This window comes from Sceloporus occidentalis, unplaced genomic scaffold, assembly GCF_023333645.1.
Source record: "Sceloporus occidentalis isolate IW3139 unplaced genomic scaffold, rSceOcc1.0.p SCAF_15, whole genome shotgun sequence".
Classification (NCBI taxonomy): Eukaryota; Metazoa; Chordata; class Lepidosauria; order Squamata; family Phrynosomatidae; genus Sceloporus; species Sceloporus occidentalis.
In genome coordinates, this window is record NW_028316995.1 from 1712638 (window position 1) to 1728608 (window position 15971).

At 37.0% G+C, this 15971-nt stretch overlaps 1 protein-coding gene across 1 annotated transcript in view; it reads left to right on the top strand.

Moving 5' to 3' along the window:
- Window positions 1-951: 951 nt before the first annotated feature.
- Window positions 952-15971, top strand: part of LOC149303131 (echinoderm microtubule-associated protein-like 4) — a 28992-nt gene continuing 13972 nt past the window's right edge. Inside the window, exons 1-6 of the mRNA XM_089481340.1 lie at window positions 952-1015; window positions 3313-3495; window positions 7029-7152; window positions 8140-8313; window positions 10113-10238; window positions 10560-10585. Coding sequence (XP_089337466.1) covers window positions 952-1015; window positions 3313-3495; window positions 7029-7152; window positions 8140-8313; window positions 10113-10238; window positions 10560-10585 — 697 coding nt within the window. The remainder of the gene's footprint in view (window positions 1016-3312; window positions 3496-7028; window positions 7153-8139; window positions 8314-10112; window positions 10239-10559; window positions 10586-15971) is intronic.

Genomic DNA, 15971 nt, shown 5'->3' on the forward strand with positions numbered 1-15971 from the left:
AATCCCAAAGAATGTTTATAAGAAAGGTTAAGAAAACCGTTTCAGCATTTTTTTTTTTATTTTATTTTTTTTTTTCCTTTCTTTCGGTTTTTTAAGCACTGAGCTTGTGATTGCCCCATAGGAAAATCAAATAAAAGACATGAAACAATGGACTGGGCAGGGAATACATCTGTTAAAGTCTTACCGACGGCGGAGAGCTTTATGTGCCAAGTATAGAAACCACTGCTGCGCGTTTTTAAATAGTCATTTCTAAAGACGATGTTGTTCTTGTAAGATGAAACCGTATTGCAAATGATTAGCTTCACCTACATATTTCATGCAGTGATTTTGTTTGGCTTCAGAAGTTTTGGATGCTACCTTGACATTAACCCTTTGAGCTTGTTAAGAACCGCAGGAGTCCCAAGTTCATCAGCAAGTAAAAATAATAAAATGTAAAGGGTTCTTCATTTCGCTCAGTCCTTCCTTTTCTCTCATTCACTCCTTTTTTTCAGGTTCCATTTTTAAGTCGCTCTTTCCATCCAATTTCTGTTGGCATTGTCTGAGGATGAGTGTTGCTTTAAACCTTTTTATTGGTCGTATAGAAAGTCCATCAATTGCAAAAGGAGGAATATGTTTATCTAACTTTCTAAAGCTTATTTTTAGTAATTAATGATATTTTTTTTTTTTTTACTCTTAAGAGTTAATGTGAATAGACTTAAAGGGACACTTTTTAATGAATGTGATAGCTGCACGCCCCCTTCTTGTAAATCCAGAATCCCCCATGTGCATTTGCCCGTATCCCCACCCCCCAGCTAGTTGTCATGCAGGAGTTATCTTTGACCGAACACATCTACCTGTACATGATATACTTGGTGCCGGTCGCCTCCATCGCATCTTCACATGCACGTTCGGCAAGTGCTCCCATTGATTTCAATGAAAATCCTGCCAATGATTGGCTGCTTCAAGCAGCCAATGAGTGTGAAGAATTCAGACCATGAGCGGAGGGCAGCTGCAGTAGCAGTTTCTACCACGGGTGGTAAGTGCTTCTTGTTTTGGAAGAATGCATATTAAAGTACTCCGCTTAATATGCATTCTTTACAGTGGGTGTCCGTGACCCTAAACTGCCCGTTTTAAAACATTAGAACGTGATGGGGGGGCACGCAGCACCGCTGGGCGGTTTAGAGTTCTTAAGCATGTTAATTAGATTGATGCTGCGCGGATTATGGAGCCATCGTAAGAAATGTCTGCAGTAAGTGTTGAGGCATGTCTTCGTTGCTACATTCTTTCCCTTTCAAACATCACAACGTTTTTTTGTGGCTCCAAAAGAATTAGTTGTGTCTATACAAGCTTTGTGGTCAGATTTGTTTGGTGTGAAGTCTCACGTGCTGTGAGAACAGTGGCTTTTAAATGGCTTAAACCTTCCATATTCTGGTGAAAACACAAATATGTCAAGTGATATTTTTCTCCTTAAAGGAACCATTTTATTCCTGTATGTATGTATGTATGTATGTATATATATATATGTATATATGTGTGTGTGTGTATATATATATATGTATATATATATATATATATATTTACTTATTTACTCACAGAGTCCATTGCACACCATTCCAAATATTCCAAGCCCGGTGCTAGTAACCAGCAGTTTCCATGTAAAACACTTTCAAAAAGATGGTCAGCACTCCAGGTCTTTAAATAGACAATTTCATTTTATTCAAAGTCAAGTCGACGTTTCAGTCATTACTGACTTTCATCAGGACATACATATATATATATATATATATATGTGTGTGTGTATGTAATTTCACCTGACACTAACAATATATCAAACTATAGTGAGCAAATAGAATAACGGGGTCATTAACATTTATATTACTCTGATCAGTAACCTTTCTCCTCCCTGACTGGTAACATTTTCCTCGGCCAGCGATCCTCCTGGATAGTTTTCCAGGCCAGCACATCAAAAGCTTTCAACAAAGATAATTGTCCAATTGACAAAAACATCCTGTGCCCTTTGGGCAGTCATTTGCAAATCATTGTGTGTAACTTTTTCCACTGCCAGCAGCTTAATCCCTCTTAGAAGTGGCCACAGTGATACCAGATACAAAAAGAAGCGGGCAGCCAGTCGGTGGCAGGAAAGTATTCCCATTGAGATCCGACGGCAGTACTTTCCACAAATGCACCCCGGGGTCTGAACAGACCCCCGTCCGCAATGTTCCCACGCGGCATCTAGCCAGTAGCTGGGGAAAGGGCCGAATCCATATGTGAAATGGACAAGACGGAAATTTAAACGGCCCACACAGGTATCATGTGCATTAACCCCTTAAGGACCAGGGACTTTCCTGGGTTAATGAGACAAGTGATTTTTTTTTTATATGTAAACTTCCTCTATCGTTTAACGCACCCATACAAATTATATGTTTTAAAAGGACAGTTAGAGCTTAGATTTTTTTCCAAAAATACCTTAATATGTTTTTAGCATACTCATGTTTTTGAGTACTTTTTCAGCATTTTATGTTTTACATACTGCTATGTTTAGAATTTCATGAGCAGCTAAAGACTAATATATATATAATTAATAAAACCTGTCTCCCTGCACGGTCCACTTAACTATATGACAAGTTAATAAGTCATAAGGATGTGAAGGGGTTAAAGTGCATATGATACCTTGAATGTTCCTTTAAATATAAAACCCTCTTAAGTCCTCTTTTTTCCTCTGAAGAATAGTTCTGGCTGTGCTAAGCCTCATCTACTAATCTTTGTCTAAGTGGCAAAGCAGATTTTTGGAGTCTGTGCAACCTTTTCTTTTCAGTCCATCTTATACTGTAGCCAAATATCCTACCAAGGAATATGTCTTGGAAGTAATGATCTAGTGATGATAACAAGAAAAGTGATTGCTTGTAACATTTATTCGGTCTTCAGCATGAAATAAAACTGTCCCTAAATCCCAGCAGAGCCTTATCGTTAAACTGGAAGAAGTCTCCGTAAAAGAACTTGGGCATGTTTATGCACATAAAATCCGCAGCTGCTAGTCTTTCCATGTATCCATTCTATATGCGAGTAAACATATAGTAAACATGCAAATGGTCGCCATCTTGTTTTCCAAAGGAGCCACTGACTTGTATTGGATTTCATGTAAAACAGCTATTTTTGTGATGCCGTTTTGTAAAGCATTGTATTGTAGGACTGGGTTCCAGCACTTTCAGTGACCCCCTAGTTTATGGACGACTGGTTCACCGATCAGGCTTATTATTTCAGATATTTTGCAATGCTATAATGCAGATATCGTATTGGAATGTAATTGTTTAATCTGTTTCTTTTGTTATGTAGATGACAGCATTTCGGCAGCGAGTACTTCTGACGTTCAGGACCGTTTATCTGCCCTGGAACTACGAGTCCAGCAGCAGGAGGATGAGATCACGGTGCTCAAAGCAGCCCTGGCCGATGTGCTCAGGCGTCTCGCGATTTCTGAAGACCAAGTAGCCACCGTAAGAAAAGCTGCACCCAGCAAAGGTACTTTCTGTGCTTGTGCGTTACATATTAATTTGCAACCTTTGCCAACTCACACCTCGCAAAATTTACTTGAAAGGGTATATATTTGTAAAATACCAACCAAAATTTTGAAGCAAAGCATACTGCTCCCTCCAATCCACCAATAGACCCTCGCCGTGTCCATCCGGGCGGCCATGGGTTGCTTGCTTTTGGTGTTACAAGCGAATGAATCCAAACGGCGACGCTCAACTGTAGTTAACACTGGGCTATACTGCAGGTAAATCTAAGGGACCCCCGTGTAAAACTTTATGTAGGTTTTCATGCACTTCTGCTTCGTTACTATAAATAATTCCAGTGGGGGTTTAGATGTGTTTCCATGTAAGTGACTGTCATTCATTCATATAGTTTGCCTGCCCTATTTAGTTCAATCACTCGCATTTACCCGACTGATTGGGTTGCATGTGCTCATAACTGATAGGGGGGGTTCGGTGTTGTAGAGCGTCTTTGCAGATTGCAGGTTTGTGTCAGAATTCAAAATTGATTTTTTTTTTTCCATTGGAGGAAAAGTTTTCCCAACCTTTTGGAGCATTCCTGTTTGAATTGCAGTAATAACAAGCGACTTGAAGTAAAGTTTCTTTTTAAAATGTGTTGCGTTTTTAGTTGTCATTCAACCAAATTGGGCCATAACCAGTGAGAGACAAGTTTGGGATTAGTTTGGCAGCCAGGACCAAGAATATGGCCCAGGAATGTGCGTGTCCACAAAGGGGTCTAATTCATTAAAAGGATAATTGTACAAACTACGTGAGCATTTGCTGCAGGAACAGCTTGGCCTCTGTATGACCCTGTATAATGTATAGTTAAATCAGTGATATTAAATCACACATTAAATAGGGCCAGCTCAGCCCTTCTTGCTGGAGAAAATAGCTAATGTTGGCACTTTATTATAAATGGTGATGCGAGGGAGCTTAATCCACAACTCTCCCACCAACTCTTCATTTAGTGAATAAACTCAAGAGGTTAATGAAATGTATAGATTTATATAGATTCACCTACGTTTTCTGGGTTTTACAACGGATGAGAAAAAGAGTCTCGCTTTCTTCGTATGCATTTTTTTCCTTCCATGTGTTATTTCCTTTGGAGATAAAATATCTGCATGGGAAATATACATGAATTACACATTTAAACACATGGAGGCCGTGACAGGTTAAAATAATGACCTCTGTCCGATGAACGAGGTATGTAAACAAATATGGCAGCAGATGTCTCCCACATTTCGCGACCTTTGCTTCCTGGCAGCTGTCTTTCCTGCACGGGTTTTGTTCTGCCTCCATTAGCAAATATCATAAAATAACCTTTATTATTTAAGAAGAAAAAAAAAAAAAGTGCTACAAAGTTGCCTCTCAAATTCTACATATTTATTAGCCCCACTGAGAACGATGGGTTAATTTCTTTTATGGTTCAGTACCAACCTGGGAGTTGGTACTGGAGTTCTCCAGTTCCCCCCCCCCCTTCCTTTTTAGAATAAGGAATTAGGTGTTTAAGGACATACTCCCCCCAGACACTCACTTCAGATGAATAACACCATGAGGGAGACCCCAGAATTTTTAAGGACCAGACAACTCAACTCAAGAAAGTAGGGAGTAGTAACCTTTTAAGCTTACTGGTAAAGTGCAGCGATATATTTCCATGTCTGTATATATGCGTGTGGATGTTTTGCTAGCGTCCAATCCCGCCGGACATAAATTTTTATGAATGGAAGCGTAGGGAATGTTTAGCAATGTAAATAACAGCTTTTTATGATTGGTCTTTTGTGTACATAATGGAACTCATTCCAAACACGAGACGACCCTAAACTGTAAATCTGCCCAAGACATTCAGTTTTTATATAGTGCTGTCAGCGTGACGGTCCCCAGATTGTTAAAACATTCTGCGTTTCGTAGGGGGAAAGTGGAATTTAGATGATTGGGAATTTTTTTTTTTTTTAATGGATTTAAGATAGAAAGAGAATAGGAACGTATATCACCATGTGCTAAAAATGAACATTCAATAGAAAAATAAAATGTGTCTTTTTTTCGGTGTTGCCTTATGAAATAAATCATAATTTGCGCATTAGAAATTTAGAAGTTGGAGCATTTCCTTTTATAGTAAAAAAATAATTGTTTCAAAAATTAATTTCCAGTCTTTATTTTGGTCCAGATTAATAATGGTCTACGAAAAATGTATTAAAATAAGCGAAATCCCTTATGCCTTAAAGATGTGTTTACCTCTTTGATCTCGGACGAATTTGGCTCTAATCCTGGTCACCCAAGCCTGGTTCTCGATTTACATGAATTTCACATCTGGTTGTTGGCCGAGGCCAGGAGATAAAGCCGAGCGCTATTTGGTCTGAACATTTTCAGACTGTTTATATTGGTAATTGACACATGGTGTGACAGTCGCAGACATGCGCAATCTCCCTGTCGGACTAAAGCTACCAATCCAGGTAAATTATTTTCTGTCTGAGAATCACGGCAAAAGCTCCAAACCAAACAAAATGCTGTTGCCCTGCCAAGCGTCCTAGCTGTCGCACAAAGGGGGTTTTGTAATAGAAGGTGTCAAAACAGATCAGAGATTAAATACAGATATAGCGCTCTGATTAAGCTGCGGGCAGGTAGACGGCGTACTTATTCTCTATAGAATACTAATCGTTTAAAATTGTTAGACGGTAAAGTTAGACTCTTTTTCTCTCTCTCTCTCTCTCTCTGGTTGCTATATCAATTAGACAGAAATGTAATTTTTTACTAAATAGTATTTATTGCCTTAACTGTGCTTTACTCTGACAAACGCTGCTTATCCACCCGCAGGGTGCGGGAAATGTTTGATTTTTTTTTTTTGTTTTGTTTTTCCTTCTCTCCATATAATGCCTTTATAGTATAACATGACTGTTCTTCAAAACAGAGATTACAACACTGATCTGTGCATTGATTTTGGACTTCATTGATGATGTTTTTTTTTTTTTTGTTTTTTTTTCAGCACAACTTTCAGTACAACTTTCTTTAAACATTCTTTTTAATTAAATCTGAGACTTGATAAACATAAATGTTTTTAATGCAGTTTATACCTCTTTAAAAGTTATCTGAAGCCTTAAACTTGGCACCGTGTTAAAATATTAATAAAGAAACACCAAACTGTAAAAGTCAACCATCTCTTGTCCCCGGGGTGGTAATATATTCTGCTTTTGTAGCTGGGCACATTGCCACGCACGTCCTGGCATTCATGCTCGTGTTAACAGAGGCTTGTTCTATTGATAGGTTGACAGAAGCACAATGGGGTTTTTGTTGCTCTTCTGGGGCACAGTTCAGCGAGCATCCGCTAATACATTAATTCGTATGTTGATAGCTGCAATTCAGTGCTGCACAATAATGAGAAAATATTGATGGCTGCTCAACACTGGAGATGACAACAGACTGCTGCACCGATACAATCGTATACATTGTCATAGCTCGGCTGTCTTTTTGACAAATGAACGTACGTATTTTTATTTTAATAAAGTTCAATAACTATTTATATCCCAGGTCCACCGATGTTGCGAGAAGCCCTCTCCATGTCTTGTATAACAAATGGAAGTTCTGGAACAAGAAAAACCGGCCATAGCGGCACCATTGCTAGAAAAGACACGCTCGCATCTGCTGCAAAAAGGTAGGCGACGCATGAACACATACTTTGTTTATTTTTAGAAATACCGTCCTCGATGTAATTATTTCATTATGTAGCAATATTCTCGTAGCGTTCTGTATGGTTTAATTAGTTTTGTATTATGGGTGGTACTTTTAAAGTTGTTCTACTCACTTTTCCCCCTTCTGTTGTGTTCTATAGCACGTGTGTGTGTATATGTATATATATGTGTATATGTATATGTATGTGTGTGTGTGTATATATATATATATATATATATATATATATATATATATATATATATATATATATATATGCACGTATCTTCCATAACCAGCTGCGGGAATGCATTTTTCTATTGACGGAGGGATTATTTGATAGTAAATGTGAATATTTTATTTGAATATTTTCACTGTTAATATGTGTCTTGCAGTGAACAATCATTCTGTGTTTCAGTAATTTAATTACAGCTATCGCATAAAAGGACAAAGGCCGTCTAGTTTCTGTGCACATTTGTCATCATGTTTTCTAGGGCTTTGTATCAGACGTTTATGAAGAAGTGACAGGACTGGCGCTCAGAGCTTCTGATTGTGCTATACAAATATCCGATTAGTGGGGGGGGGGGGGTGTTTTGTTTTTATGGCCATGGAATCAGGCCAGTAACCAAGTTTTAAGTTTCACAACGGTTTATTAACTAGGGTTTATATTGATCTAGCTTACATTAACCAGACATGATACAGGATAAAAAGTTGTGTTAAAGACAAAGTTAAATATTTCTTCTGTTGGTGTATAGTCAGAAATGGTCTCTATGCATAACACAAAACATATATTGTTTTTGTTTTATAGCCTGTTCCTGAGCATCCACTTTTTAGTCTTTTCTAGTCCGTTTCAATGATCAAGCATGTGTTCACTTAATTGTAACTCCCTCAAAGGATTTTTCTTTTTCCTTTTTAATTGATGTACTGGGCCTGATTTTATAAATGTATTTTTATTTTAACTTTATTTTAGCAGCAGTGCAGAGAAAAAGAAGGAAAAACCCCAAGGCGTGAAAGAGGAATCAAATGCAAATGATCAAAATCTGACAAATCCTATAAATCAAGCGTCTCCTTCTCCCCAACCTTCCCCACAGCCTCTCCAAACTCACAGGAACCCAACATCAACAAAAAGGTTTTTAAATTGCAGAGGGTTCGGCCGGCAAGAGTTTTAATGATACCTGGAATTCTATATATTTTTGAAATGAGCTTTTTTTTTATTTTATATTTTATTTGGACAGGAGTTAGACAAGTGATGTAATAGTATAGAGAGAACAATATTAGATGAAGAGACTAGAATACCGAAGCCATACAACGGCGATAATCAGTAAATTCTGTTCAGTCGCCTCTAAAAATCTCATCCAAGCTGTTAAATTGGTATGATAGGAAAAAGAACAGCCCGTTGATCTGGAGATAAAAGGTTATTAGAAAACATAACTGGGTAGCGTGTGCAAAATAAACATGAAGCCTATGTAGAATACTCTAGGTCCACCAACGGGCTCTAGACATGGATTAATAGCCATTCCGCTTTGCATTTCACAAAATAGGGGCACGGTCGCGTGCATCGCACCACAAGGGCTAGACGGAGCTCAGTTTGCCACATGGTAAATCCTCCTGGTGTGGTCTTTTGACATGACATTTATTTATATCACACTAGTAGATTCCTTAGCACTGTTGCAATAAGAGGCAGTGAATATATTTAATATAACAGTTATGTTAATACATGTCAAAACAAAGGTAGAGAAGGAGAAGGTCTGTAGTCTTGTGCGCTTTCAATCTATTTTTTTGTTCGCACGCTAAACAGAATGCGGAATATGTTTTAAAAAAAATAAATAAATAAACAGAACGTGGAAAATTAATTTACAATAAAAAAAAAAATGTAGGCAGATTGAAACATGTATAGTTTTTACTACATTGTTCTTTAAGCTAGATGCTATATAACGCTAGTGTCTTATAAGGAGACACGTACCTTTTATTACATGAATTAGACATGTTAGTATGATATATTTTTTTTTATGAAGCTTCAGCTTGTATCATTACAACTCTTGCCCTATGGGACCATGTTTTTCTGCGTTCAGTATTATGGCTTCAGACCTTTGCTTGGGTGTCAAAGAATTCTGCTGCTTTTGTGATTTTTCACAAGTCTTTATACTAATCTGCTACTACTAAAATCACACCAAGCACCCTTAAATGCCTCCTCAAACGTTCATGATATCCAGCGTCCTCGAGAAAAACGCTGTATTCAGATGTCCAACTTTGTGCCTCAGTCTTCCTAAACTAAACCAGATGCTCTAATGTCTCCCGAGTTCCACTGGTGCATGAGTGCTCATTATAATGGTTTGTTGCGTCCCCGTCCTGCTTTAACTGCTGTGTAATCAGATTGTGCTGCTCTTTGTTCTGACTGTCTGGTGGTTCTAAATGTCTGCTTACTAAATATACAACAGTGATCTCTCCTAATTAAGAGTGAAACTTTAAGGGGCGGATGATGTTTTCTCTAATCCAGTCCGTCTTCTGAATTCAAAACGTCCAGATTTATTTGACTTTTTTCCATTTAAAAAAGTCTTCCAGGCAGGATTTTAAGAGGTCTTGACCCCCCCCCCATTATTTTCATTACCCAGTTGATGGTCCATATTTCCACTTGTGTGTGAATATCACATTGGTTTTAATGCATTAGGCAAAGTTTTTATCCGAGTCGACCATATACAAGTGGAGTTTTTATTTTTTAATAAAGGTAATTAAATAAATAAAAATTGCTCACAACACGTATGTTTTTTATTTAAATAAATAGGTTCCTTCTGCTCCGTTATAGACCTCTTGGTTACCCTGCCTGGATTTTGTTGACTAATCTAGTCTCCTTACTTTTGGAACTGCGCTTTGGAGCACCAGCATTGTCTTCTTCCACCACATGCTTGCTTCAGGTTGAAGTTTTGATTATGGCGTTTTCTCTTTCAGCGTGAAAAGGAGCTCTACTATAGAAAAATCACACAACACATGGGATAACTCTGATGACAGTAAGAGCAAGTTGTTGAGAGCATCTTCAACGTCAAAACTAACATCTAAAGTTTCCAAAACAGAAAAGTAAGTAGTAGTGGCGCAAATCCATGAAATAATAATATAGTTTAAATTAGTATTATTATATTATTGTCTCCATGTGATTCTTCCTGTTTTATATGCAGAAATAAGTGTTCCGTATGTACAAATCTTAGTGTTCCTTTATTGATTATGCAGCATGTGAAAATACAAAGGAAGTTTTCATGGTAGTTTCCATTTATGTTGTGTGTCTGTGTGCGGAGGAAATGAGGAACCCGTTCCCCCACCCTCTACCATGCTAAGTGCTTACTCTTCTTCTTAAGCTAAACATTTAAACCTAAAATAATACTTTTTTTTTTTTTCTTTCAGGCATAAAGATATTGTCATCAGCCCAGGTAAAAAAAAATAAATCTTGTGTAACATTTCTTTCTACTGTTTATGTGGTGTGTCTAGAATAACACCCCCCCACACCTAAATTGTGACTCCATACATTGCTTATGTAGTGTATGTTGTGACAGCTGCTTGATGGATTTTATTTTATTACAATTATTATAAATTCAGATCTAGCTACGTGATTACATGCTAAGCAGATTAAAATAGTGTTTATACAGCAGTTTCAAATCATTTTACTTCTGTCTCATAACCAGCAAAAATGTCCACACGGGAAAAAAACAGCCAAGGTAAGATTCGGCTTCAGGCTGTGCAGTTTGGCTTCCTCTAAATTTCTTTTTCTTGATCTTTCCTTTGGCTTGTGCTGTTTTGGGCAAATAATCCCTGAACTTTCTCTACACTATTGGGGGGGGGAAGCAAATTGGCGGTATAATGGCACACATGCAGCTCCAATCCCTCTGCTTCTGGAATCCCATCGTACTGCGCGAGTTTGAAGTAGACTTATCGCAGTCCCTTTAATGTCCCTACTTATTGGACCATACCATTTATGGGGGAGGACTTGGCATACTTTCCATTAGAATCACTTTTTTTAAGCTCTAATATATTATGCCAAGGCATTGATTTACATGGGGGCGAAAACTCCTTTCCCAGTTGTGATGAAAAAAGAGGTTTTACGAAGTAACATTTAAATTCTCACCTCTTTAAACGTCCCTTCACTTTGTACCACGTTGCTTCTTCCAGTAGTGTTGCAAAGCTTGTGAATTTTTTTTTCCAGCATCGAATCTTTTATGAACTATTCCATTTCAAGCTTTGAAAGCTACCATGATTATTTTTCTAAAGCTGTAATAACATGAGAATCGGAAACCCTATAGGTGCCTCTGTCACGTGACAAGTGTTCCTGGCAAAAATAAATAAATGAAGCACAATTTTACAAAAATAATAATTTTTTGGGCTTTGGGTATTGAAGAGTACTATGAATAGTTTTTCCAATGCTGCAGTTAGTTATAAAAGTGTTCATTGCAACCTCTGGGTCATCCAATTTGAAGAAGTTCTCTTTGTTGTTGCTGGCTGGCGTTTGGTAACCATCTTTACCTGGTCAATTACTTACGTGATTGACCTATTTTTAACTTTTTCATCCTATAGGACAGGGGGTAGCTGGTGTTTAATGGTATTGGAAACTATAGGCGCTCGCGTCCAGTCCCCTGTCACGGTTAAGGCACTAGATAGTAAAGGCATTGGAACCATTCTGTTGGTTGCTATAGCGATAAGTCAGCTTTCACGCTTTAAAGCACATTGTTCTGGTGCTGTTTTGTATTTAGTTACAGTTAAGTGATCTTTGCAAGCTTTACATAGATTAAAACCAGCCCCAAAGTCCAATATATTCAAACGCTTGATTTGGGTGCCTCATTGTAGGCAAGATAGAAAGGACTGGAATAAAAATGGGATTATAAATTTTTTTTAAAAAAATGCTTAACGCATTAGCCTACTGAAGGAAGCAACGTCATACAGAGGTGATTTTCACTAAACATGTATGTTAAATAGTTTAGCAAAACGATCTTTACAGTTTGTGCAGTTCTGCAAATCCGTAGTGCCCTGTTGGGTAATTTTGTTAAGCCCTTTGGCCCTGACCCTTCGCAGATATTAAGCTTTATATGCTCTTAAAAGGTACAAATAATCATGTTTTTGACATTTTTTCCTTTTGATTCCTACTGTGATCTGCTGGCTACCATTGACAGAATTTGACGTATTTTTTTTCTATTTGGCAGACTCAATCCCTCTTAAATTCTTTACAGACACATTCTGGAGACGTACTCGCTTTATCCTACTTGCAAACTCTGGCTTAGCATGCAATCTTTTTAATCGATGCATGTTTTTGTCTGTGCATGTTAAATCTTCAATGTCACAGTTTACATCAGATCAAATTTTTTACTTGTTACTAACTTTTTTTCTGTTTGTACAGTTTTGACTTAAAATGCGATTTCATGATTTGTATGAATTTATATATATATATATATATATATATATATATATATATATATATATTATTTTTTTTTGTGATGCAGAAGGGTTAAGTGCAATCTAACTGACACAGCCGGTGTTAAAATAATTTTAATACTAACGACAAGCCATACCTAGTTTTGTCATGTTCATCAATAAAAAAAAATGTATACTTTTTTTATAATAACCCTACATTACAGTCTAAAAATAATTATGCTAAACTCATGATGTATTTACCATACGTTTTGCTGTTTGTTGCAATTAATATATATATAATTGTATTTATAGGAAATGTTATAAGTATTTTATATCTAGATAGCCATCGTTATGCCTGAGAGTGATTCTCACCCCTTTTTCTCACCTTTTGTTCAATACATTTATACATGATCTATACATTTTTGTGTATTCCAAATACATTCCAAAATTTGTATAAAAGTTTTTGGACTGATTGCTCCATCATTCATTCTGAAATGTAATACAGTTGTATCCCACAAGACCAAGCATTCTAAATCCAGATGTCCACATGTAAAGATATGCAGGGGAGTTTAATACATAGAAGCGAATGTACGTCGGGTCAGTCGAATGAAGCATGTGCTATCGTTCGCTGTTTTGTCAAACAAATGCCACATCTTGGTCATTAAATTCAGACGGATCCACTTTGTTGTGTCTGTAATAGAACGCTTTGGTTAAGTGCTTAACTCAAGCAGAACACTCACAGATTTGCTTGTTTCATTTTACTTTCATGTTCTATATTTAATAATAAAAAAAAAAAGAAATACAATTTCCTTTTTGTTTAAAAAGATCGTATAAATTCCACTTAATATGGTAGCTCCAGATGGTGCAGTTTCTGTAAACACACCTACAAATCATTAGTAACTCTACATGTAGATTTTCCGTGTGAATTCTTTTTATAAATATATTTTATTGTCAATTTCTGTTTGTCCACTTTCTGAAATCTCAAACTTGTTTTGTTACCAAATTCTCGGTGGTGGTTTTGACAAGATTTTGCCAAGTTGTTGGCCCTCATCTTTTAAATAACCGTATTCATTTAAATCCAGTTGGGATTCAATCCATTAGGAGCCAACCAGAATTTATTTTATTGGAAGACATTAAAGTAGTAGTACCTCTGGTGTGTGTATAATATATATGTATGTATATGTACCGTATATTGGTATATAATGGTACAAATAACCCCGCACACAAAAACCTACCTGGGTGCATCTAACCAAATTGCACACAGCAGAAAGTAAAAGCGCCTAGGATTTCTGCTGAAGACAGGAGACTTCTTCATACATAGTGGGTATTGTAGATACAATTTCAGCGTTTCAGCCCTTCCTCAGGGCTTTTATCCGGGGGGGAAGAGTTTGTATCCATAATACTATGAATAAAGTGTTCAGCAGAAATACTTGGTGTGCTATTTTACTTTCGGGTGTGTAATTTATATTTTATACACACACACACACACACACACACACCTATATATATATATATATATATATATATATATATATATATATATATATATATATATATATATATTATACCGTATTTGCTCGATTACAAGACAAGTAATGCTCTGAAAAATACCCCTCATCTTATAATCGTGGTCGTCTTATAATCAGACCTCAAATAGGTCTGACTATGACACGACTAAGATCCAGATCCCCCGCAGCTGCAGGGGACCTGGATCCTCCTGTCACCCCCGCCCCACTTACCGGTACTTCTGAGTCCCCAGTGTGCAGCCGGGGCACTGTGTAGAGATCTACGCGATTCGCTGCAGCCGGAAGGAGGTGCGGGGAATTCTCTCTGACAGTCAGGGAGTGTTAAATGGGGGCGCATAAGGCATTTCTGTAGGGAGAGTGTTCTATGAAATGCCTTTTAACCCCCTTAATGCCAGAGTGGCATATAGGGGTATAAGGCCTTTCTGGAGGCAGAGTGGCACATAGGGGGTCAAAAGGCATATCATGGGGCACAGTGGCATATAGGGTTAAAAGGCATATACATATATATATATATATATATAATATACATATATATATACATACATACATACATACATACAAATATCGTCCATATATTTTGTTGGTAGAAATGCTGTTATTGATTACCTAAGTCCTATATTAAGTTTTAGGGTTGGAAAATCACTTTAGACTTGTCTCCCTGCTTTTGTTGTAGTTCTTATATTTTATGAAAGTGAGGGTTATTTGCTGACAGACCGGTTTAAAGCACTTGGTCAGACAGCGATGGTATCTGTGCTTTCTGGCACAATCTCTTTTCATGCGTTATGATTGAAATGTTTTTTTTGTGGTTATAGTGAGTTGGTTAAAAGAAGTATGCAGTATATTTTAACTTTTAAATTTAACTTTTATAATACTATGATTACATCTCAAGGCATATCCGCTTAAATGCATAACCCATAAAACATTTATAATACCAACCTCATATGGCGAGGAATTAATAGAAACATTCCTCCATATTTTTGATAATGGCTTTACCCCTTGATTATTTAAACAGAACTGCTCCGATGCCAGCTAAGGCTATAAAATATAACTCTCGGGCGAGTTCTTTCTTTTAAATTCTTCATTCAGGATACAGCGATTCAATGATTTATTATTCTTTTCATAGATTTATTTTTCTAAATGCACTGATATGTTGGTGCTTTTGTAATGTATGACCTTGCTGCTTTATTCACAACTAACTAGATGGCAGTCAGACCTTCCACTGGTATACACGGTGTACACTGTAATATACGCACACACACCGTATTGGCTGGAATATAGGCCGCACCCTAAAAGTTTGGTGCCATTTTAAAGAAAAATGTATTTTTAAAGAAAAAATACACAGTGGGATGGTAAAACAGTATTTCACCTAATACACAGGTATAAATGTATTTTAACATTTTTGGTGTCTATTATGCAGTTAGTCAGCAATATGTTATAAATAAACAGAAATTTGGAAAACTAATAGCCATTTTAAGCTATACCTACCCAGCACTAGAGAAGTCCATTGATATTCCGTCTGTATTGTTTCATTTCTATTTGTACTTTTTTTATTATTATCCCTGGGCAGTTGTCTGTGTTCCAGAATCTTTCCAGAGTAGTCTAAACACATATTTTTAGTACATGTGTTAGAGAACAAAAAAACAGCTTTAGTATTTAAGAAAAAGTTTGTTTGTATCTATTGGGTTACAGCTTCTGCCACCCACCGTTGTACGTTTAGGAGAGCAGCCGTGCAGAGAGGCGATCGGGTGCATATTCAGACTGCATAATGAACATGGTGTCTTCTTTTGTGTACACAGTTTTTCAGACTATTTGGACTAGAGCCTTTAATTAAAAGATTTTCATTGACATACATACTAGATCCTTTTACATCGGTTTGCTTGTCGGTGTCGAA